Source organism: Ipomoea nil, unplaced genomic scaffold (assembly GCF_001879475.1).
Source record: "Ipomoea nil cultivar Tokyo-kokei standard unplaced genomic scaffold, Asagao_1.1 scaffold0418, whole genome shotgun sequence".
Lineage (NCBI taxonomy): Eukaryota > Viridiplantae > Streptophyta > Magnoliopsida > Solanales > Convolvulaceae > Ipomoea > Ipomoea nil.
Window position 1 is genome coordinate 1,113,092 of NW_017616846.1, and position 24,446 is coordinate 1,137,537.

A 24,446-nucleotide genomic window follows, 5' to 3' on the forward strand; every position below is an offset into this window, starting at 1 on the left:
GACAAACAACATACATTAGTAAACTGGTAGTCTGTTCACGAACCACTGTTAGCCCAATATGCACCAACTACTTATGTACCACGCACACGTCACAATATTCTGAAATCATGGAGTTTCTGACTGCTACGAATACACCTACACGCACACACCTGTTACTACGGTTACTATGCACTCTCACACTTCCTCACGCATTTTATCTCTTACCTGACATATGCACATTTATATGACCTATAATATCTTCCCTAATATCATGCTTAAGATTCCATAAATATAATGTCCATAATTAAACAACTAAATAGAATTACATTATGATCCTTGTGATTTCCAAATCTCATTACTTTATTACAAAATCTCATCTAATCTTGACCATTCATGAAAATGTAATCAATGGATATAAAGAGTTCTCATGTGCCCATATGTCATGGGGTGTGCACCGGATTCAAAGTCTATATATATATATATATATATATATATATATATATATATATATATATATATATATGATCCTACGAATATAATGGTGAACTTTTATCATTAGCCTAAGCTTCGACACCATTAACGCCTTTGTAGTGGCCAAGCTCGATGAGATTATTTCCTTTCGTCAGATCATCAACATCATGCGTTGTGTTGAGTAAACATGGAGGATTTGACCTAAACCTCAACAAGTTTAAGGGTCGGGTCGAGGAGGCGCAATTATGGAGGATTCACTCTCTCTCTCTGTATGTCTTTCAGATGCATGTGTTTTTATGATTTAGGGTCTTTACAAATGAGCATTGATATTGATTGAATACTCTGTATACATTGTTCATACACTAGTCATATCAAATGGAAATGAGAGAATTTAAAAAGTATTTTATTCAACACCAGAAATGAAAAGCTTGAGATCTTTCAGAAAATTGAAACCCGGAGGTCTCTCTTCCTTTCTTTGGTACTCGCTCGCCATTTCCGTCGTGAACTCTCCGGTCCCGACTCCTCCGCACCTCTTCCACAGCCCCTCGCCGAAGCTCCTGTGCGCAAAGTACGCCTCCGCCGCCACCGTACCCTCGGGGCCACCGCCACCGCCGTCGCCGGCCGCAACTATCAGCGGGAGCCTCTCGTAATGGCCAGCCTCGACCCCTTCCAGTTCGTCCATGGGGACAATGCCGCTATCCGTCACCGCGTAGAGCTCGCCCTTGACCCGGACGCCCGATCCGGGAAGATTTATCAGGTACGGGATCCCGTAGGGTCCGCAGACGAGCGGGTAGGCGTCCACGGTGGTGTACTCGCCGCGGAACGTAACGTCGCCAGATCGGATTAGGTTCGCCATTAGAGCGTGGTTTGGGAAGCCACGCTTAAGCGTTCCGTACGTGAAGATGAGGTTCTGATGCTCTTTACTCGCCATACAACTTGGAAGATAAGTTCTCTGAAATACAATAGCAGAAGCAATAAGCCTATAAAGAGATTTTGGATGGGCCTACCTTCTCTCTCTGGCTGTTTTGTATTTTATGGCTATTTGGACTCTTTCACTCTTTCATATCTAGTGTGCAGGTTTAGTTATTATGTCTAAAAAGTATAAAAACAAAACCCTAGCCCACTTCTAGTTATCTTGATCAAATCTATTGGGCTGCAATGAGCAGTATTGCTCCAGAACTATGTAGAGATCCTGTAGCCACACTCACCTCCCAATCTCCCATTGAAATTTTTTCTCCTTGTGGCCACACTCGCCCAGGTATTGAATTCTGCTGGCTTATGCTACAGCCAAAGTATCATTTTCGTCACTTCATCATCATATTAGGAAACCATGAAGTGTTTATGTTTGTTGAATATCTGCTAGAAAAAGGGAAACAGAAATTGATGCTATTTAAATATCTAGTGTCATTGTTGTTCTTTGTTATGATTTCTGCCATCAATGTCCTTATGTTTTTGGGATATGCTCTTTTATTCATGCTATACCGAGAAGATGTGCATATTTTACTAGGGAGGACTAAGGTTCTTGGTTCAAGGGGTACTAAATGCAATGTAAATTAATGTGCTTCATCACTGCAGGAGCTAAATGCAACTTTTAAATTTCTTGGAAGCTTTGTTGAAAAGCCATTTCATGTATTCCTGCTGTGTTTGAGAGGAGTTTCTTGATTCTATGCTGTCATACTGAAAATGAGAATGATGTTTCTTTTAGAAATTGAAACCAGAAAATGTTTCTAACAACTTTTAAGTCCTTTGGGAAATGCAAAGGAAATGATCAAGAATGACTTCAAGTTAAAGAAATCTTTTGGTTATTATTAGTCTCAAAACTGTTGTGGAAGTCACTATTCATAGAGGAAACGATTTAGAAATGATTTTGGTATTATTATTTTCCTTTTAAGGTTTAAGCCACATGTCAAGTAGAGGGAATTAGGTCATTGTTGATTTGTTGGCCATTTGCTTTGCTCCCAACAAAGTCAGCATCAGAGGATTTTGACAGGTTCCCTTTTTCGCTACAGGTGTGGTATACTATGCCAATTGTTTAAAAGATTGGGAACACTATATGAAGAATCTAGTAGTTTTACAAGTGCACATGTTAAAGATTATCGGCTAGCTTTTTTAACTATTATAGATTATAGATAGGTCAAATGACCAATAAAGTTCTTATGAAGTACCCAAGCAAGTAGAAAAATATGATGTTGGTACAAGGGGCCAAGTAGCTTCCCCTATGGACTCTTTATTTTTATTTTTATGTCATCTTAATATAAAGGCTTGGTTTTTATTCTCCATTTTCTTTTGTCTTATGCCTGTGGTTGTTAAATTGCTTTTATATGTAATCATGTCATTATTTTGGACATGATCTTGAGGGAATATGAGGTTTCTTTTAGAATTTACACCATAGTCCATCCATTGGATGCAAGAAGGCTCTAAAAGTTGAACTGTATTATCACGGTTGTTATTTTGTTTACATTTTTTCATATTTATTGGTGCCAAATTAGTCTTGTATGTATTGCTGAGAGTGCTGATAGAGAGAGAGATCGATAGATAGATACCTGATATATTATTCACGCTTGAGAATTGTTCATATGCTCATCTAGTTACTTTCTTGATGAAACTTCCTATTCGAGGTTTTGATAATTTAAAATTGCTGCTATGATGAAGTTAAGAACTTATTGAAAGCTATTGATGCTTGGTGAAACATCGACAGTACTGTTGATCCTGAGCGGTTAACTGAGCAGCTTCGTTCCATTTAACATTCCTGGTATTATTCATAGATTCCAATATTCCATACCACAACCTGAATGTTTTCTCTATTTGTCAGTCAACATAGAGTTCAATACTCTATGAGTGGTTACCTGAGCAACCTAGTATCTGTGTCTGTTAGTGTCAATATAATACACTATGTATGTGTGTCAAGTAGATGATGATATGTTGAATTGTTGATAATAAAATCTTTATAATGCATTTCATTTTGATTCTGGAAGTCCATCCATCCTCTGTTCTTCTCGGTGGTGGTGCTGTTATTCCTCTTTGGTTCAGTTCTGTTGTTGGAGGCGTTAAGTGTATTCCTTTGGTGTGGACATTGGAGTTGGCCTGCTGAGGTTACCTTTTCTGCTTCCCTTCACTGCTGCATAATTTTATGATTTTCAGTTCCCTAAATTGATGGAAGCTTCAAGTCTAGTATATATGATATGGTTCAGCAGCTGCTACCTAGTATTCAAGGCAATGTTCTTATGTTCCAAAGAGTTTTTTTTTTTTTTTTTTTTTTTTTTTTTAACGGAACAATGTTCCAAAGAGTTGTTCCTTTGGGATTTGCAGAAAAACAGAGATGAATCTACAGTTCAGCATTTATGAATTTATAGTTGTTTCAAACGGTTTAGAAATTATGAATCTATAGTATAGATTTTATGGATCTACAGTATAGAAGTTATGAATCTATAGTATAAAGATTATGAATATATAGTATAGTAATTATGAATTGGAACCGTGTGCATTTTGTATGGTAAGGTGGACATGGTCGCACAGCATAAAGTTTCATTAGAGCCTATTTGACCTTATTCTTTTATTTTTTTTTTATGAGGTGGATTAGAAGCGGGCGGTGGTCGGTGGAATTGAAGTGGAACCCACTCTAAACTCTCTTAGCATGTTCTTGTTTGGGTGTTGTATTTATTAAAATACATTATATATGCGCATGGTAATAGGGAGTTTATTTGCAACGTAACATTGGGTCCAATCAATTATTGAATTGAATATTGTATGTGTAATGTATATAGTAGTCTCAAATCTGCCGTTGGAAATGGCTCCGATTGCGTCATAATTTGCCCGTTATTCGCGCTTTGCTTTGTGCATTCCGTATAGTATGGTTGCACCGCCAGCACGCCCATGTAGACAACACAAGGATTGCATTCTTTTTACTACAAAAATAAAATCGAACTGTCTCCCGACAAGATCATTTGACAAATTATGCACAAAGAAATGAATAACTAAAAAGGAAATAAATAATATGTTTATTTTTACATTTATAAAATATAAATATAATTTATTTGTATATATATATATATATATATATATATAGAATTAGGTTCTAGTGCCGTTGTGCGGTTTAATATGGGCCATTTATCTTGCTTAAGTCTAGGATTACCAAAATTTAAAAAAAAAATTGTGGTGGCAATTTTGTAATTCTTGAATCTAGGTCAAAATTAATGTGAGCGGTTCTGTGATTAATGTGTGTGAGTCTTGTGCATAAGGTGCGTGAGTTTTGTGCTTAATGTGCGTGGAGTTGTGCATAATGTGCGTAGTTGGTAAAACTTAAAGTGTGAACTTTTGTTTTTAAGGTGCGTGAGATTTGTTCTTAATGTGAATGGAGTTTGTGCTTAATTTGCGTAGGGTTTGTGCTTAATGTGTGAGGTTAGTGATTAATGTAAGTAATTGTTGAAACTTAAAGTCTGTGAGTTAATACTTAAAGTGCATGGTTTTGTGCTTAATGTGCGTGAAATTGTGCTTAATGTGCGTGTGTTTTGTACTTAATGTGTGTGAGTTTGTGCTTAATGTCAGTAGTTGTTGAAACTTAAGGTTTGTGAGTTAATATTTAAATGCGTGTGTTTTGTGCTTAATGTGCGTGAGATTGTGCTTAATGTGCGTGAATTTTGTACTTAATGTGCGTGAGTTTGTGCTTAATGTCAGTAGTTGTTGAAACTTAAGGTTTGTGAGTTAATACTTAAATGCGCGTATTTCGTGCTTAATGTGCGTGTGTTTTGTTCTTAATGTGCGTGAGTTTGTGCTTAAGATCTAACACTTAAATGTGCGTGGCTTTCTTCCAGACACGCGTTTTTTTTTTTTCCATTGATTTGAGCCGTTGATCTATATTTGATCAACGACTCAAATCTAACCGCACGGGAAGCTATACCCGCACATGAACCCTTCCATATATATATATATATATATATATATATATATATATATATATATATATATATATATATATATATATATATATATATATATATATATATACTAGTATTTGTCCCGTGCGATGCACGGAAAATATGTTATAAAAATATACCCTATATGAGGTTTATTCATATATAAAATTTTTGTTATTTAATAATTATTATGTGTGAATTCCTATTATAAAATTATGAACATAAATATATTTACAGTTAAAATAATATTTAAGGTGGGTGATTACTACAAATCTTAAACTATATTAAAAATTTAGTACATAGTATTTAATATTACAAATTTTTAAGAATTTAGTAAACTACAATAGTAATTGAATTACAATTTTAGAGTCACCACGGATCAAAATTTTTAGACCTTTGAGATTTCTAACTCTAGATGTAGCAACATACAATTGACCTTTAAAGACCAAAATCACAATCTTAGTTCGAACATTGATTTTTTCTTCCAAATACTATCGAATTAAGTGTGTAATCAATAAAAGATGAGAACTAATAATTCGAGAATATAATCTTAATGTTACTAAGCCTACTTCACGTCAATTAAGTTGGAGAGTGTTGTTGGATAGTATCCGATGAATCCACGAATAACGCATCTTTGTCTCCGTAGTCCTCAATATGCACATCAACAATCTTAAATATTAGGCCGCCTAGCTATGCCATATATTAATTTCAAACTTATGAACTTTGGGGTTGCATGCAATAAAAAGTATATTTTAAATATACTAAGGGCACATTATATATGTATGTAAGGTACTTTCAATATAAAAATAATGTATTTTTAATGTATTAAAAATGTATTTGATATTCATGATCCATACAATTATGTAGACCATCGTTCACACAATAATTTGCTAGTAGAAATTGATATATATATATATATATATATATATATATATATTAGAAAGTGGAAATTATTATCATTATTATTATTGCAATTATTATTATTATTGTTATTATTATTATAATTAACAATATTATTATGGTCTTGTGAAAATTAAATGTTGATTATCACCATTTAATTTTCACAAGACCATATAGCTTTATTATATATATATATATATATATATATATATATATATATATATATATATATATAAAAGAATAAAAGAACGAAAATTTGTACAAAAAAAAAGAATAATGCTATTATTAAGAGTAATGTTTCACTTTATTTAATTTATGAATTCGTAATTTGTTTTTATTTACTCTGTATTAAATAAGGTTTCATGAGTTTTTGAAAAAATAAATAAAATACTCCGTAAAAAAAAAGGTAAAATTTAAGAGCGAGCAGTAAATTTATAGGAAGACCTTTCTTAGTCAATAAGGTAGACATTAAGAAAATGAAAAAAAAATGAAAAGATTCCAAAGGTGTTTAGTGTTTACAGATCCCAAGTAGGTTTGACAGTCAGACTATATTAGATTAGGTTTTCCAGTCTACTTCACACATTCCTACTTCGCCAGTGCCCAGTGGACTACTTTATTTTTAATTAATTAATTAATTAAATTGTAGTAGTAACACACAAGTTGTGTGCACCCCAAAGACGCGCCAATAAAACCACCGGCCGCTGCAAAAGACAGATAATAATTCATTTGGCGCCGCATGTGATGACGTGTCACCCCCATCCCATGTTACGCTCCTCTCTCTACTTTCTTTCTGTTTTGTTTTCTACTCACCACTCTGTACTTTTTTTCTCATCTTTTGTCCATTGCAATTAACATTCTATTATATATAATTATAATTAATAATTAATTTACATAAAATGAATCTTTTAAACGAAATTTGGAATGCTGGACATCTAATAACTCCCACTCCCACTATAATTCTTTGAAGAAACAAATAGTTTCTCTATATGGACATAAGAACCGCAATAGAGTTAGACTTAGATAATAAGATCATTAACAATATCAAAGAAGTTTCAGGTTCTCCGAACCAATTCGGTTTCAATCTTGAAAAACAGTCAGAGATTCAAGTTTCGTGTAACATTGAAAATTTATTTCAATGTCTGATTGTAATAATGTTTTATCATTCTATCGATCTTATTGCAAACTTTTTATCGTATAATTAATGAATTAGCTCTTTTATTTAAAAAGAATTATTTTTTCTAATGATTTATAATAAATATTAAATTTATATATTTTTTACTTTTACTTTTAAATATATCAAAATTCACGTTGATATGCATATCTTTCACAATTTAAATTTTCTAGTAGCTAACTTATCGTGTTTGCTTCCTCACCAAATACATGCATAAACCATGATTAAAGGATTGACATAACAAATGCGAAAAAATGCTTAAGCGCCGTGTGATATCCTGTATTTCTAGAAAACTAAAAACATAATAAAATAATGATAATATGTTATTAAATACGATTGAAATATAAACGCCCGTGTTTTAAGAATTCTTAACTCTAATTTGTATTTAAAGCTCCGTGATAAATAGAAAGAGTCAACTTATGTTACTTCATATTTTTATATTCTTAATTTTTAATTGTTATGTAACAATTATTTTTATGTTCAATTAGCACATAAACTTTTCGATTATGTACATATAATTTCAAATTAATTCATGATCGTACAAGTAATAATGACCATATAAAGTATTTTCTTTATATTTTATTTTCTAAAGTAAAAATAGAGATTGAGAAAGGGAAGCGGAGGGGTCTGCCGCTTAGTGCACTACAAGCTGTCCATTGCTGCTTGTACTGCAATTTCCATGCACCAAAAGAACCCAAAAGAAAGATTTATAAGGCTTTTTTAATGTACTTTTCTCATTTGCCAGTTTCCTTTTCTCTCTCTATTTCCTTTCATAAATTCATTTATGTTTAAGTGAAGCTAAATATGGTACAGCATTGAATCTGGGGAGTTTCCGGTGAAATTTTGGGAATCGGATTCACTTAATTGCTTTTACATTGAGTGTGCTTAGATCTTAGTCAATGCCATACGACTCAATTACTCTCTTCGCCTGTTATAGAAGAAATTACAATAGCATTGAAGAATCAAAGCTTTGCTTTTCGCCTTCTCCATCAACTTTTGCACTCTGTAAGTTTCTCGTACTACTGTTCTTGATTCTTTGTGTTTGCCTTGGCGATTTTCTTCACTACTGAGTGTAAAGCTGGATTCTTTGCTGTCAGGGTTTTGAAAGATTTATTTTATTTTGTTGTAATTTTGTTGATTTTGGATTTTGTTAGAACTTTTCATTAGTGTTCTTGTCTGGGGTCTTGGATTTACAAAAAAAAAGTTGTTTGATTTGGGTTTCAGGAAGGAGGGTTTTAGGGTAGTTCAAAGAAGAAGGAGAGGGCTTTGTTTTTGACAATGGCTACTCAGAGAAGGGCTTATGATCCTGTCATTGGGCAAAGAAATAGAGGCCGGAGTGGCGGCATGTCATCTCAGTTTAAATTTCAGAATGGTCATCTGCCATCTGGGTTATTCTCCGTTCCAAAGACTCATGTCACTACTGGCATTAACTATGAGGGTGAATCCGACATGGATACCGGTTCTGAATCTGATGAGGGTGGAAGGTATTCACTGGAAACTTCGCCCCAGGATGATAAGATTCCGAATGGGAGGCGAAAGGGTCATGCTAATGGCCCTTCTCGTCCTCGCTCAATTTTTAGTGATGGTGAATTGTCCGACTCAACCATGAGCTCAGAAGCAAATTCCTCTCTTCGTTTTGGGGCTCATCGATATGGCACAAATGTACAAACGAATGGGGGCAGTGATAAAAAGGTTTGTTAATGTTAAATTGTGTTGTGGGGAGGCTTAGGGCTGAACCTACTTTTAATCACTGATCTTTAATTAATGCAGTCTAACATTCAATTGTGGTTTCAGGCCTTTAATACTAGTATCTTTGATGACGATATTCCAAGTGCACCACCCTTCGTTGGTTCTTTTGATGAACATGATCGAGTTAAAAATTCTGAGGCAGATGTTACCTCCATATCTGGTACGTCACGTGGTTCTGCAACCACAGGTGAACCTATCACATGCTCAAGTACATCGCAAGATGCAACACAAAGTAGAATGCCCAATACATCTGGAAGGTATTTCATATTTGTGTTCAGCATTTTTACCCCTTTTCTTGATGTAATTCTCAGTGAATTGCATGAAGAGTTAAAGTTACTTTGTGCTTTGTCAGGACTGCTGCTGTATCGCATAACCATTTGTTTTCTCAGTATCCTACATTCCATGCAAGGTAGTTAATACAGCATTTGTATTGCTGTTTGGTAGATTATATTTAATGCAATCCAAGTATTTGATTCTGATAGTATTTAATCGGTATAATCTTTTGTTATTTGAAATTGTATACAGTGGAAGAGGTACTTGGCATACTTTTGTTTCTTATGAGGCATGTGTTCGGCTTTGTCTCCATTCATGGGCTAAAGGCTGCGTGGAAGCTCCTGTCTTTTTAGAGAATGAATGCGCTTTATTACGAAATTCCTTTAGGTGAGATTGTTGAAAATACCTGCTGCTTTTCTTTGTAGAATTGTTATATACTTTGCTAAAGTATCACTTATATTTAAGTGGGACTTCTGTATAGAAAGTTAATGTACTTGTGTCTTTTGTGGGCTATTCTTGTTTTAAGTACCCAAATTTTGTGCTTGAACGACATTACCCTTTGCCAGTCACCTTGAAAATTGAAGTTAGTGAACTTTTCGACAGAACAATGAGTTTAGGAGGATTAGAAGCACATGACTATATAGGCATAAGGCAGCCAAAATCTGTCATTAAGTTAAAAACACCAGAAGTTTATGTAGTATTGGTAAATTTAGTTGCTTTTATTTGTTTGTAATATGGAATCTTTGTCTTTGTTTCAAATTTTTAGCTTAAAGCAAGCGTTACTGCAACCTGAAGAAGATTTACTGAGGAAAATGTCCTCAGAGCTTGTCAGTGAGGGAGCTACCGTTAAGCCTAAGAAAACTTTTGGCAAGATGAAAGTGCAAGGTGCTTGACATGCCATTCCTTGCAAGCTCTGCTTCAATGAAAAGAATGCCCTTCAGTCTTCTAACGTCGTTTTGAACTTTTTGTCCATTTGCAGTTCGTAAAGTGAAAATGGGATTAGAACCACCAACTGGGTGCAGCTTTTCTTCTATAAAACCATCAAAAGAAAAAATTGATTCACTTCGCTTTCAGATTTCCAATATAAAGTCTACGGTCAGTTCTGAGTGGGAAGCAATAAGGAAAATTCGTGTTGCTCCTAGGCTTCCTATAAATGCCACTTTTTCACAGAAAAGCTTGGTTTATTTGCATTCTGGTACTCGGTATATGAAAGATGTGTCCGGGATTATAAAACTTGGTTTTACTACCTTTAGAAGCAGTTCAAAATCATATGAAGTGGTGCCAGGTATACTCCAAACTTAGAAGAAAGATACATAGCTTAATTCTTGTTGTCTTCTACTAATTATTAAGAGTATTCTTTATCATACTTTTACCTCAATTCTTGGTGCCAGGTAGTGCTAGTTTATGTACTTTGCTATGCCAAATTGCTAAATCATTTTTTGGCTCTTGATGACAGAAATCTATTCTTGTTCACTGCGGGTTAAGAGCTTACCTGAGGATGATGCTGTGAAAATGCAGGCTGGGTCCACAGAAAGTCATATATTGTTCGTTTCCTGTTTACCCGTTTTCATAAGCTAGAATCTGTATCTTCTAAAGATTGGCTGTTAAACTTGATTTGTCTTGGAATACAGCTTACCAGACGGAATTGGAGATGACTTAATCATTGAAGTGCATGATTCAAAAGGAGTTTATTGTGGCCGTGCAATAGCCCAGGTAGCTGATATTTCTGATGATCAGGTATGATTTTTCTCGAGCTTAGTGTCAAGAATTGAACTTTTTGTAATAATATGGTACACGAACACTATATTAATCGCATCATTGCAGGGAGAGAAGCTTCGTTGGTGGCCCATATACCATGAACCAGAGCATGATCTTGTTGGAAGAGTACAATTGTATATAAACTATTCTACCAGTGCTGATGAAAATCGCGATACTAAGGTGAGTTAAGTCTTTTTTCCTGTATGATCTTGTGAGTAGTCTTGCCTAAATGTTTCTTCGATTTTTCGTGTAGTGTGGGACTGTTGCAGAGACTATCGCATATGACTGTGTTTTGGAGGCAGCGATGAAAGTCCAACAGTTTCAACAGAGAAATTTGTTGCTTCATGGTTCTTGGAAGTGGCTGGTATATGAATTTGCATCATATTACGGGGTCTCAGAAGCATATACCAAGCTGAGGTAGAGTATGCTTTTGCCAAGTATATTACTTGTGTGAAGATTCAATAGATCCGTCAGCCATTGGAAAGAAACCCTAGCTTAACTGATACCAGATGAGAACTGATAGAATTGTATTGAATGAATGTTATTACAAATATACAGATGACAGGTAAATGTAAAGACTAAAGAGAGAGTCTCAGGGAGACTGGGATAGGGAATCATAATCTAACTCAAATGCATGTACTTATATTTGTTAATATAATAAATAGAAGTTCTATTGATTTGTAGGTATCTTTCGTATATCATGGATGTTGCCACACCAACTTCAGACTGTTTGGATTTGGTGCATGATTTGATCTTACCTGTGGTCTTGAAAGGGAGAACGAAAAATAGCTTAAGTCACCAAGAGGTTAGACATTTTTCTAATGCTACTGACTCTATTACAATGTAGTATCTGTTCATAACTACTTTCTCAACCTACCGAAGCACAAAGAGCCAATAACGCGCCTCCACTGAGGCCCGAACTCACAACCTCCCATATGGGAGTCCAACCCGGGTGCTATTAGACCACAAGGTCTAGGCACATTTTTCTAATGCTGATTTGTAGGTATCTTTCATATATCATATGTTTCTAATGCTGCGTGTCCTATTGATTATGGTCCAGAACCGTATGTTAGGAGAAGTTTCCGAGAAAGTTGAGGAGATCATTGCTTTGGCTTTTGAAAACTACAAGTCTCTCGATGAATCACTGCCAACTGGGATAATTGATATATTCAGACGTGCTACTGGCCTTGTACCTCCTGCTCTTGCTTCTGCTTTAAAGCTCTATATTCTTCTGCACGATATACTTTCTCCCGAGGCACAACTGAAGCTTTGTCGATATTTTCAGGTTTTCGAAACTACTTATCTTTTATACTCGATATATATGTTTGTGTATGTATGTATAACAAATTTAACAAAAACTGGACGTATCTAACATTCCTTACTCGATCTATCAATTTTTTCATCTAGACTGCTGCAAAGAAGAGATCGAAACATCACTTGACAGAGACTGATGAATTTGTCTCCATCAACAACGAGAAGATGATGGATCCTGTGGCAAATTCGACAGCTTATCAAAAAATGGTCTCACTTTGTCAGAATATAAGAAATGAAATTCTGACCGACTTGGAGATCCATAGTAAAGATGTTCTCCCAAGGTATTCCTTTTTTTTTCTTTTTTTTTTTCCTTCATATCATGGCTACTTTTATTTGTAAATCAGTAAATAGGGTTATTGAATTTTAATTGGTTGGCTTCATTGTATTTAGGTTTGTCATTGATGATTAGTGTTTGTTCACATGTTTTATTATAATAATGTCTTCTTTTTAGTACTTAACAGTGCGTCTTTGTCCTCTTTTGCAGTTTCTTAGACCTTCCAAACCTTTCTTCGGCTATATATAGTGCAGAGCTTTGTAACAGATTGCGAGCTTTCCTTGTTGCATGTCCTCCCACTGGCCCATCATCTCCCGTGGCGGGGCTTGTTATTGCGACGGCTGATTTTCAAAAGGATCTTATTTCTTGGAATATTAGGTTCTGATCTTCCCTCCCCGGGTCCCATACTATATTATTTGTTCTTCATGTGACTCATCTTTTCTTAATCGAAAACCGTCTTTTGTAGTCATGTCAAAGGAGGAGTAGATGCAAAAGAATTGTTCAACTTGTACATAATCCGCTGGATCCATGACAAACGCCTTGCTTTGCTTGATTTGTGCAAACCTGATAAGGTATAACATTGTTCTAGTTGAAGATGATGGCCCGACGTATTTATAGTGAGAAAGGTGTTATAATTTAAGATTGGGCCATGGTCACTTGATTGGGCTATAATGCACATGGGCCAAACCACAGTAAAAGATACCCCCGAACAGGCTCTGATACCATGTTATAATTTAAGATTGGGCCAGGGTCACTCATCTGGGCTATAATGCACATGGGCCAAACCACACTAAAAGATTAAATCCAACCAATTAGCTAGTCTAACCCATGACCTTATAAACCCATATGTTCTCTCTTATTTTATAGATGTGGGACTCTTAACAAAAGGTATTCATATATTTATCTTACAATGCATTTTGTACTGCTATTGAATTCGTTGCACAGATAAAGTGGTCTGGCATGGATGCACGTCTTTCAACAACGCCTTTTATTGACGAAATCTATGATCTCTTGAAGGAGACTTTGGGTGAATATGATGTTATCATCAGTCGCTGGCCGGAATATATTTTTCCTTTAGAAAGTGTATGTACACCCAACGATTTTAGTTCGGTTTCTCTTTCCTTTCGATCTGTTGTCTTAATTTGTTGATTCTAATTTGCGTCTTTCAATAGGCTATAGCAGATGTTGAGAAGGCTGTTATGGAAACTTTGGACAAACATTATGCTGATGTTCTATCTCCGCTCAAAGAAAATGGGATGCCGCTTAAAATAGGTTTGAAATATGTCCAGAAAATGACTAAAGGGACCGTGTGCCCTTTTACGGTTTCCAATGAGGTGAGCTATATTATTACGTTTGTGCTAACGTTTCTTTTTCCATTTTTGTTTTATCTGATTTCCAAGAAACGATATGTTGAATCTTTTTTGTTTGTTTGTTTCGATCAGTTGGGAATTCTTTTGAATTCCATGAAAAGAATGCTTGATATTCTACGCCCCCAGATAGAAGCTCAGTTCAAGTCATGGGGTTCTTGTCTTCCTGATGGGAGCAATATGGTCCCGGGAGAGCGTATCAGTGAAATAACAATAATGCTGAGAACCAAATTCAGAGGTTATATGCAAGCTTTGATGGATAAGCTCGTTGAAAATGTGGGTATTAGTTTATAATTGATTTTATTTACTCGACCAATTTTATTTAAAATATTCGCCCTATAGTTATAGAGTGGATATTGGTATCTATTGTCGCACCGAATCTACATGTTCTTATCGCTTTTGTTGCATAACGGAGTTTGGTGCCAGATCATATACGGGTTTTAACTATGCTCTTTCTGTAAATAGACGAAGTTGCAGAGTCCTACGAAATTGAAGAAGATAATCCAAGACGCAAAGGAGGGAATAGTGGAATCTGATTTGCGTAATAGGATGCAACCTTTGAAGGATATGCTGGAAAATATAATCGATCAACTTCACGCAGTATTTGAAACTCAAGTTTTCATAATTATTTGTCGAGGATTTTGGGATCGAATGGGACAGGTGGATGCCCGTTATTACTTGATAGCAATCTCAATAGCTTTACCTCGTTTTACACTTTTTTTTTTTTTTTTTTTAAACTGAATTTCCCTTTCTCATTTCAGGACGTCCTAAAGTTTTTGGAGGACAGAAAAGATAGCAGATCCTGGTATAAAGCCTCTCGTGTTGCCATATCCGTAAGTACAGCTTTCATTGATTGCGTATCTAACCTATCATCTCTTCATTAGACGACAAATGCTCTGTTAAAATAACGAATTTAGCCACAGACTACTAAGATATATGCATCGACCTTTTTTACTTGCACAGATTTTAGAAGATATATTCGCATCCCACATGCAAAAACTGTTGGGCAATGCACTTCAAGAGAGGGATTTGGAACCACCGAGATCAATTCTGGAAGTTCGGTCGATGCTCTGCAAGGATGCGGTGAATGACAAAGACAGCAACTTCTTCTATTAAACGATAGCCAGCATATACATACATATATATACATAATCTGAATGGTCCGTTGTCATCTTTTTCCTACTGGCCGGTTGCTGAAGCAGTTGGTGCAATGATTTTTGCTCGTAATAGCGGATTGATAACTGGAAACAGAAACACAAAGAAAGCACTGATCTCGTCTTCTTGCTGGTATCAGGAAATAGCGAATTGGTATCTGGAAACTGAAACATGAAGAAAGCACTGATCTTGTCTTCGTGCTGGTATCAACAAATAGCGGATTGATAACTGGAAACAGAAACACGAAGAACTCACTGATCTTATCTCGGTTTGAAGACAAGATTCGCCCAGTTTTGTTAGCTCTGAGGTGCAGAGTGTGGTAGAATCCATGTTACTAGTTTTGTATACTTGATTTCTGGGTTAGTATGGTGTAAATAATGTGATTGAACAAATTGAACTCTGGATTTATATTGCCAATATATATATTTTTTAAAAAGTATTATGAGCTTCCAAACAAAATTCAGTGAATAGCATTAACTTCCAATCTTCAAGCGCAAATTCAATGGAAAATGAAAATAGCATAAACTTCGGATAAACCTATATATATATAGAAATTTGCAACGATCATAGATTGATCTGGGAATACAAATTTCTAGCAGGAAAATGAATTGGAAGGAAAAGAGAGTTCTAAGGCTGCAATCTTCTGGTAGATTAGACTCTATAGAGTATAGAGTATAGGCTGCCTATAAACACTGTAAGTTTAGGGAACAATAAAAACAAGCAACGTCGCCTGAGAGATTCGAACTCTCGCGGGGAAACCCCATGTACTTAGCAGGCACACGCCTTAACCACTCGGCCAAAGCGACATTTGCTCTCTTATTTGGGAGCAACTCTACTCTTGTTAATATGAGAACACAAAAGATCAAAAATTCATGAATTACAAAGGGGCAAAAGTATGTAATGAAAATATGAAATTGAATAGGAACAAATCGAGAAGTGAGAGCGGCCCACAGAAGAATGCATGTGGCTGCCGGAAAGACTAATTTGATAATCTCCATAATCCCAATCCCTCTTCCACGGCTGAGCCACCACCGCTGCTATCTACGCCGCCGCCCCCTCCTCATTCTCTCCTCGCCTATAACATTCCCAACCGCCAAGAGATCAATGGTCATCGCTAGCAGCAGCTCCAATCCCAACACCCAAGGAGCATTCACAACAATTGAAGGCAGATTCACTTGCGAAAAGGAGATCAAGAAGAGCAAATTCATCGCCATTGCTGGCCATATCTCCGACCAACGCCAAGCCGAATCCTTCCTTTCCGAGGTAATCTTTGCAAAATTAAAATTTTTTTAATGACGGTTCTTTATTTATTCATTTTTAAGTTTATTTTTGAAATGATCTTTACTTCAGTTTTTGTTGTACATACATAGGTTGGGGATCCTCGTGCCACACATAATTGTTGGGCGTACAAGGTAAACTTCTTAACCCTAGTTTTGTACTCTTCTTTTGTACATAAAATTTTTAGAAATCTTGCTTCATTGACTCAGTGTGGCTAATTAGTGCAGGAATGAACACTTTACTGTTTGTGATTTCAGTTAAATATTTCTATTCCGAGCTTCAGCTGCTACTTATTTTAAAATAAATGCAAGTTTGGGAATTTTGCCCAAGGAATTGCATGATTGTATATTACTAGATTGTTACCCTAGGTGTAAAAAATAGTAACCATTTTCTTGAATCTATAAGGTTCCTGAACAATTGAAAATTTGTTACAATATCATTGTTATTGAGTATCGACTGTCTTCAATATAGGTCGGGGATCAATACCGGAGTAATGATGATGGTGAACCATCTGGTACGGCTGGCAAACCGATACATTCTGCAATTGTTTCTTCGGGATTAGACAGAGTCATGGTTGTTGTAATCAGGTAGTACATTTTTTGTGTGTGTGTGATTAATGGTGAATGATATACGCTCACTGTAAAGTGTAAACTAGAATTTTGAAGTTGGGTTGGATGAAGGATATTATAGGGCACTTCTTTCCTAGTAGAAAACAGTATTTCACCTCCGTTTATTTTAGGTATTTTGGAGGAATTAAACTTGGTACTGGCGGACTAGTTAGAGCTTATGGAGGAACTGCTGCAGAATGCTTGAGAAATGCTCCTACGCAGCTTGTAAAATCTAAGGTATGGATTGCTTCGGGATTCTTCTTTCTCCACTTTCCGTGGAAAATATTATGTTCTACTCTAAAACTATGCAATGTATTTCTTAAATTTCGATCTTGTTCGCTTCAGTACTGTTGTTGATGGAAATGATCTTCAATTTGCAGGTTCCTATGGGTGTAGAGGTTCCTTTTGATCTTATAGGGGTTCTGTACCACCAGGTAAGTTCAGTGTGAGCTTGAAACCGCTAAATTCCTTTCTAGTATTTGTCAACATATTCATTTCCAAGGTAACAGGGTCTCTTTACGTTATGATTTCATATATTAATATCTGAATGTAGTATGAGCAGCAATTATAAAGTTGATTTACGAACCTTTGCTCTCTCATAACTATAATAAACTGTTACGCGAGTTTTGATTCTCTTGTCTTTCTCATTTCATTAATTTTGCCCTTCTCCATGGTGACTTGCTGCAGCTCCAAACTTATAAAGTTGAAGACATTAAACAGGATTACGATACAGGGAAAGGTGGTGTCACGATGGTTACTTTCAAAGTTGATTTTGACCGCATGCAAAGTTTAGAGGAAGCTATCAAAACCAATTGCAGTCGGGATATTGCAATTTTCAAGCGCTGAAATATTCTTACGAGCTCACTCTCAAGGAAGCACGCTCTGTCTTACAGAGAATTGAGGCCATGTTCTGTATTCCTGATTCCAAGTTACTATAGTTTTTTGGAGATAGCACCCTCCTAGAATCCTAGGTAGATATATACAACAAACTTTTTTTTTTTTTCTGTATCCAAATATTTCCCGCAGATTGGACAAGAATACTTTATCGTTTATAATAGAACCAGAGAGTTTTATACGATTGACAATTTACTTGCACCTACTTCCTATTTCCCCAACTGCAGTAGGCTCTTCCCATTTCCCCAACTGCAGTAGGCTGAAGGTTGATCCATGGAGTTGACCATCCTAGTGATGAAGAAGAAGTTGCAGACATATATAGCGGTACTCCAAGACTCTTTGACTCAACGTATTATGATTAGTTGATTCTTAAATTTATTTTTTGATTAGTTTAATTAATTAAATGATCGACTAATTATTGTTGCGTACTTGCATTAACAAGTGTTTTTTGCTCATCTCTGGGAGTATCTATATCTATATATAGTATTATTACTCATTTCATGCTGGGTGAAAGAAGCTGAACTGTTTTGTCTTGTCGGTTTCAATAAAATAAAAGCCTTGGTTTTCCATATCAATGGCCTCAGCTGCATTTATATCATCTGCAGATCCGCTACCAATATTACAGTTCTTGACTTTTTAGCAAAGCTTTGAATAGTTTGCGTCCCACAGTGAGCTTCTTCTTCCATTATAAATTGGGACTCAAGACACCCTACTTCTTCATCTGTATTTCCATTAATCTTTCTTGAATTCATACCTTCTCAAAGAGCTCATCATGAAGCCTGACACCAATTTGGTTCTCCAAGCTCTCTTCTTTATAGCTCTTCTGTCCGCTTCTCCTGCTTTAGGTGCTGAAACACCAAAAAGTAAGTCCAATGGTAGTATTTTTACTAATTTTTTGGGTGCTTCTCCTGCTTTAGGTCATGTCTTATAACCCTAGCCGACAAATTAAGGAATTTAAGGAGGTAAACCAGCCTAAGTTGCCGGTAGCTGACCGGCTCAAACCAAGAAGACATAGGCTAATGGGCCGTCCACAAGTTGTGAAACCTTGTGGTTACTGAGTTGAATGGTTCGACCAACTTGACTGGGTTGCTCCAGATAGATTACTTTTGTATGTATAATTATATGGTTTTTTTTGTTGTTTGTGCAGCGATTGAGGGTGGTGAGGCGGCAGCTGTTGGGGCGGATGGGCAGCACACCGGTGACATGAAGCCGGTAAATTATGGGTACAAATGGGGTATAAAAGGCGGCGCCGGTCATAGCATCGGCTATAACTGGCCATATAAGGGGCATGGTTGGGGTTGGAAGGGTGCGTTTGGGGGATGCAAGCTGGGCTGCTGCTTTAACTTTGCCGGAAAATGTAAATATTGCTGCCGAAGCGTTGAAGAAGCCAAAGCTTATAACAAAAATTATGAGCCCAAGCTTACTTCTCCATAGACGACGAAGACGTACTATACATTCATGAACCAAACCAACCGTCACAGTACGTGTTTCCACTTGTAATGGAAATCAAAGAAAAATCTGTGATTAATAAATAAAATTTTGGTTCTTTCTACATTTAATTTCCCTGTTAATATGGCAATACACTACTAATAATAGCTAGCCAGATAGAAGAAGTCAAGAAATTGAGCACGAAACCAAATCTTCTGTACTTTATATAACAAACAATCAACACTCTTACACGTACTCGCACAATCAATGAACACAATACAGGTACAAACAAATGCAATATATTAATGACAAACTAAAGCATGCACTAACAACAGTAAATGGTTTATAATATCTTGAGATCAACAAAGTCTTGTCCACAATCTGTCTCAACCAAGAACCAACTGAGCTACCCGTGCTGGTCTAACATGAATATTCTGGGTATGATATAAGAAATGATGAAAGGTGGACAGGTGAAAATTGATTAAATCAGTTTGATGGAGGTGGAGAAAGAGTGGGAATAGCCGCCGGAAAGTTGGGAAATGAGGTTGGGAGAGGGATGTTAGCCGGCATGGGAGGAAGAGTGAGTTTTGGGGCGGAAGAAGGCAAGGTTGGGAGAGGTATATTAGGCAAGTTCAAGGTGGGCATGGCCGGCAAAGGTGGAAGTGTGGTGGTTGGCAAGTTAGGAATGGATGGCATTTGTGGTAAGGTTGGTTGAGGCAGAGAGGGAATCGTCGGCAATGGTGGGGCGCCGGGAATTTGCAGGAGGCGGCGAGTGGCGGAGCTGGTGTTCATGCTTGCTAAACACAATGTTATCATCAGGGAGAGGAGGAAGGTGTTCTTGAGCGCAGCCATCTTTGTTTAACTAAATTTGAGGTGTTTAGCTTAAAGTGATGAATAGGTTTTCTTGAATCAGCTGTTGTTGATTCAATGGTACTTTGAGGTAGTGAGATAAGAGGTTTGGAAAGGGAAATAAAGTATATATAGGGGGAGATTAGAGACCATAGTCAACGATTTGATGAGTTATAGTTGTGCATAAACATTAATCTATCCTAATTGGCTTGTGTTTGTTAGACTACATTTGAATACGTACTACTTCTATAATTTCCTTGTCTGGTCAGAAGTTGAACAACCCATGCATATATTTTCCAACGAACTACACCATTATATTACACAACTGTCTTCTTATTCTTTGGCTTTAACTAACTCCAAATCACTTTGAAGTTTTATCTTTCTTAATTAGCTTGATCCAATACTTAGGTGTTTAGTTGGAAGGAGGAAATTAAAGGGAATAAAATTATAATTTTGTGAAAAAAAATAAAATGAGAATACACTAAGAATTCAAATTTCATTGATTGGTAAGCATGAATAAAATTACTAGAAATTAAAAGGGGAGAAGGGAATAAAAATTAAAATACCTTTGGTAACAACAACAACAATAATAATAATAATAATAAGAGCAAAATTATCATTTACTATGAAATTCTAATTTCGTAGGCTCTGGAATTGCAATTCTAAAATAGATAATATATGTTACAAATTTATTTACTTTCCTCAAAAAAAAAAAAAATATTTACTACGTACTAATTCGATTATTTTCCAAATTAACAAAATTAATTAATTCGGTTAACAATGGCTGGAAATGAATTTCTATTTATTGAACATACACCACTAAGAAAGGGAAATTAAAGTAAACGACATTGTTATAAGGTGTAGTTTCTCCTGTTTGTGCAGCTAGCAGCTGAGGGCTGAGGCTGAGATGATGAATGGCCTGCAGGCTGCATGGCGATGATGGCAAGACCGTAAATCATGGCTACACTTTGGGGTATTAATTAATGGCAGTAGTGCTGGCCATAGCGTCTACAACGTAACTGTAACATAAGGATGCCATCAATACCCACACGGATTTAACTCAATGGTTTAATGGACAATATTTGGGGTAAGAGACCAAGGTTCGTGATTTACATCCTCCTGAATAAATTTGGACCATACAATTTTGTGGATTAATGAATAAAGGCAGAAGCGTCAAATAAGCTCATCTACTCCACCGGACACACTTACCTCTTAAAATTGTTCGATGAACTTTTTTAGCAGGTTTCCTCCAGATTGTCAATCCATATAGGTGACCTGTAATTTTATTAAAATAAAAGTGTGTGTTGAGGTGAAATTTAGTTCCTAAATCGGTGTTAAGTCTTCGTTGGTCGGCGCCACGGAGCTTGCCGGACACTTGGTCCAAGCCCATGCTTACAACCACAATAATGAGCCAATTAAGTCTTAAACTGATTGTTATATCATAGACTGTGTTACATTGCGAATGTGTCTTCCGTTAATAAATTATGTGTTGTAAATAAATTTAAGACATAGTAGTCTGTAGTTAACATATTATATGCTATAATTAATAAATGAAAATGGGTTATTTTTATATTTTCTTACTAACTTGCAAGTGTCTTGTAATATGATATCCCAAAAGATGTCGTTTTAATGTCTTACAATGAAATATTGAACAGTATGTATAGTTGAAGAGTGAAGACAATATGCGTGATCAAGAGACTAAGCAAGATAAAGACGAAATCTTCCTTATATTACAAATAGCCAACACTCAAATCAATGAAAAAACATTACATACAGCAACAACATAATTCAAATACAAAGAAATATAGATGACAAACTAAGGCACTAATAACAGTAAATAGCTTAAAAACATAAATATATGAATCGGTGCAACTCGAGCCGTTTGATATAAGAAATGATATGATGAAAGGTGGGCAGCTGAAAATTAATTAATTAAATAATTAATTTGATGGAGGTGGAGAAAGAGTGGGAATAGCCGCCGGAAAGTTGGGAAATGAGGTTGGGAGAGGGATGTTAGCCGGCATGGGGGGAAGAGTGAGCTTTGGGGCAGAAGGCATGTTAGGCAAGTTGAAGGCGGGCATTGGCGGCAAAGGTGGAAGTGTGGTGGTTGGCAAGTTAGGAATGGATGAAGGCATTTGTGGTAAGGTTGGTTGAGGCAGAGAGGGAATCGTCGGCAACGGTGGGGCGCCGGGAATTTGCAGGAGGCGGCGACTGGCTGAGCTGGTGTTCATGCTAATTGTTAAACACAATGTTATCATCATCATGGAGAGGAGGAAGCTGTTCTTGGCAGTTGCCATTTGGTTTAGCTAAATTTCAGATGTTTGGCTTAAAAGTGAATAGGTTTAATTTTCTTGAAGAAGTGTAGATTGAATGGTGAGATATGGCTAATTTGTAAAGGGGAATGTATATATAGGGGGAGATCATAAGCAGTGATCAAGGATTTGATGAGATATAGGTGTGCATAAGCATCTCTGTCTCACTGATTGGCTTCATGGCTTGTGTTAGTTGTACCACTGCATTTGAAAAACTTTTAAAATTATATATATTTATATAGGCGGTTTGCAACTTTTTAGATGTTGAACAAACCATATATACTACGGAGTATTTTCCAACCTTGGCCAACCACATCCCATCCAGTTATTCTTTGGCTTTAACATAAAACTGTACTATATATTCTATATATGTTGTCAAGGATAAATAGATTGTTATTTATGGGAGAAAGTATAATACTTATGAGAAAAAATGTAATATGACAGTATTGAGCTGGGTGAACAACAATTATTGTTGCATTTGGAATTAGATCAGATAAAAATAGTTACTCCATATTATTTATTTAGCACTTAATTTTAAATAAATAAAATCAATTATATATCTATATGTTATTATTGTTGAACAGTGGTTTGGAGGGCCAAATCCAACATTCTGTCATTGAAACATGTCGCTGAATGATACACAAGTATAAGGAAATAAAGTTGTGTCTTCGCTATTAGCTAATTATATCTAACCCAACATTCTGTCATTGAAACATGTTGCTGAATGATACACAAGTATAAGAAAATAAAGTTGTGTCTTCGCTATTAGCTAATTATATCTAATCCTAACATTCTGTCATTGAAACATGTCTCTGAATGATACACAAGTATAAGAAAATAAAGTTGTGTCTTCGCTATTAGCTAATTATATCTTTTGGTATAGTGGTAAACACTTGATTCTAAAGACTATATTTGTGTATTTTTGTGAATGTGAAATTTGACACTCTTTAAAATTAAAATAAACCTTCTATATTATATCATAAAATTAGTGTAATTCCAAGCAATACTTGTTGGTGTCGATTTAATATCGTAAAATAATATTTATATATACACACATGAAAGTATATAAAATATTATTCGATATGCATGTCTATCCGAAATATATATATATATATATATATATATATATATATATATATATATATATATATATATATATATACATACAAATATATATATAAATCAGACTACCATGGTTATATGCATGAATATCTACAGAAAAGATATATACATATCAACCAAATGGAATTTATAATCCACAGATTATAATTCCAACCAAACTAAAACAGAAAGGAAGGATTTTTGTTTAGAAGCATAATCCAAAACTGAAAGAAGGAAAGATGGCTCGTGTTTGGGTAAGGGTTTTTAGCTTGAGTCAAGAGACCACTCTTTCCTTAAAACCTTATTTGCCACCTCCCAAAAGTGCTAGGAGTGTCGTGGCCTAGGTTTCCCAGGATAAAACGCGCTACGGTTCGACGTTCGAGCACCCAAACGAACGAACCCGTCGAACGGAGCAAAGCCATGAACACAGTTAGGCTTAAGAAATGAGTAGAAGCAGAAGTGTTTTGAAGCTGAAAAACTTAATTTCGTGTTGTGTGTTCTGCTACTTCGTGCTTAAGAAAATCTGCTCCCTCTACCCCTTCTTATATAGGGATCAAAGAATGAATAGCATTCATCATGGCATTTAATTTGGTGTTAAAACCAATTTTTAATTTGGTGTTAAAACCAATTTTGAAACTCCTGAAACAGCAAG

General features: G+C 35.8%; 4 protein-coding genes and 1 non-coding gene across 10 annotated transcripts; 3 read left to right on the forward strand and 2 right to left on the reverse strand.

Annotated features, from left to right (window-relative positions):
• Positions 1-755: 755 nt before the first annotated feature.
• Positions 756-2,261, reverse strand: LOC109172621 (putative gamma-glutamylcyclotransferase At3g02910). Of its 2 annotated transcripts, XM_019321818.1 has the most exons (2): positions 1,610-2,261; positions 756-1,357 (listed from the first exon to the last, which is right to left on the reverse strand). In XM_019321818.1, exon 2 carries the CDS (start codon positions 1,304-1,306, stop codon positions 854-856), a length of 453 nt encoding a protein of 150 aa, XP_019177363.1. In that variant the 5' UTR covers positions 1,307-1,357; positions 1,610-2,261; the 3' UTR covers positions 756-853. The 2 variants fall into 2 exon arrangements, with proteins under 2 accessions (XP_019177363.1, XP_019177362.1); XM_019321817.1 differs by lacking the exon at positions 1,610-2,261 and having other exon boundaries at positions 756-1,396.
• A 5,896-nt stretch (positions 2,262-8,157) lies between these two features.
• On the forward strand, positions 8,158-15,777 carry LOC109172616. 2 transcript variants are annotated; one of them, XM_019321810.1, is made up of 23 exons: positions 8,158-8,439; positions 8,659-9,126; positions 9,229-9,440; positions 9,536-9,592; positions 9,709-9,843; positions 10,223-10,341; positions 10,436-10,741; positions 10,913-11,000; positions 11,088-11,193; positions 11,281-11,394; positions 11,468-11,631; positions 11,899-12,019; positions 12,275-12,499; positions 12,622-12,809; positions 13,013-13,180; positions 13,269-13,374; positions 13,748-13,885; positions 13,975-14,136; positions 14,245-14,445; positions 14,635-14,829; positions 14,931-15,002; positions 15,133-15,322; positions 15,363-15,777. In XM_019321810.1, the coding sequence occupies exons 2-22, from the start codon at positions 8,713-8,715 to the stop codon at positions 15,283-15,285; spliced, it is 3,444 nt and encodes a 1,147-aa protein (XP_019177355.1). In that variant the 5' UTR covers positions 8,158-8,439; positions 8,659-8,712; the 3' UTR covers positions 15,286-15,322; positions 15,363-15,777. The 2 variants fall into 2 exon arrangements, with proteins under 2 accessions (XP_019177355.1, XP_019177354.1); XM_019321809.1 differs by having other exon boundaries at positions 15,133-15,777.
• A 271-nt stretch (positions 15,778-16,048) lies between these two features.
• On the reverse strand, positions 16,049-16,130 carry TRNAS-GCU. The gene has a single exon. It is a non-coding gene; the product is annotated as a tRNA-Ser (tRNA).
• Positions 16,131-16,207: 77 nt separating this feature from the next.
• Positions 16,208-19,663, forward strand: LOC109172620 (IMPACT family member in pol 5'region). 4 transcript variants are annotated; one of them, XR_002052770.1, is made up of 9 exons: positions 16,208-16,587; positions 16,695-16,736; positions 17,074-17,189; positions 17,342-17,447; positions 17,591-17,644; positions 17,898-18,181; positions 18,332-18,428; positions 18,710-18,967; positions 19,252-19,663. XR_002052770.1 is itself a non-coding variant. In XM_019321816.1 (6 exons), exons 1-6 carry the CDS (start codon positions 16,282-16,284, stop codon positions 18,054-18,056), a joined length of 783 nt encoding a protein of 260 aa, XP_019177361.1. In that variant the 5' UTR covers positions 16,208-16,281; the 3' UTR covers positions 18,057-18,295. The 4 variants fall into 4 exon arrangements, 1 of the variants encoding a protein (XP_019177361.1); XR_002052769.1 differs by having other exon boundaries at positions 18,335-18,428; XR_002052771.1 differs by lacking the exon at positions 18,710-18,967 and having other exon boundaries at positions 18,335-18,428.
• Positions 18,877-19,538, forward strand: LOC109172479. The gene is made up of 2 exons (XM_019321637.1): positions 18,877-18,967; positions 19,252-19,538. Exons 1-2 carry the CDS (start codon positions 18,877-18,879, stop codon positions 19,536-19,538), a joined length of 378 nt encoding a protein of 125 aa, XP_019177182.1.
• Positions 19,664-24,446: the final 4,783 nt, after the last annotated feature.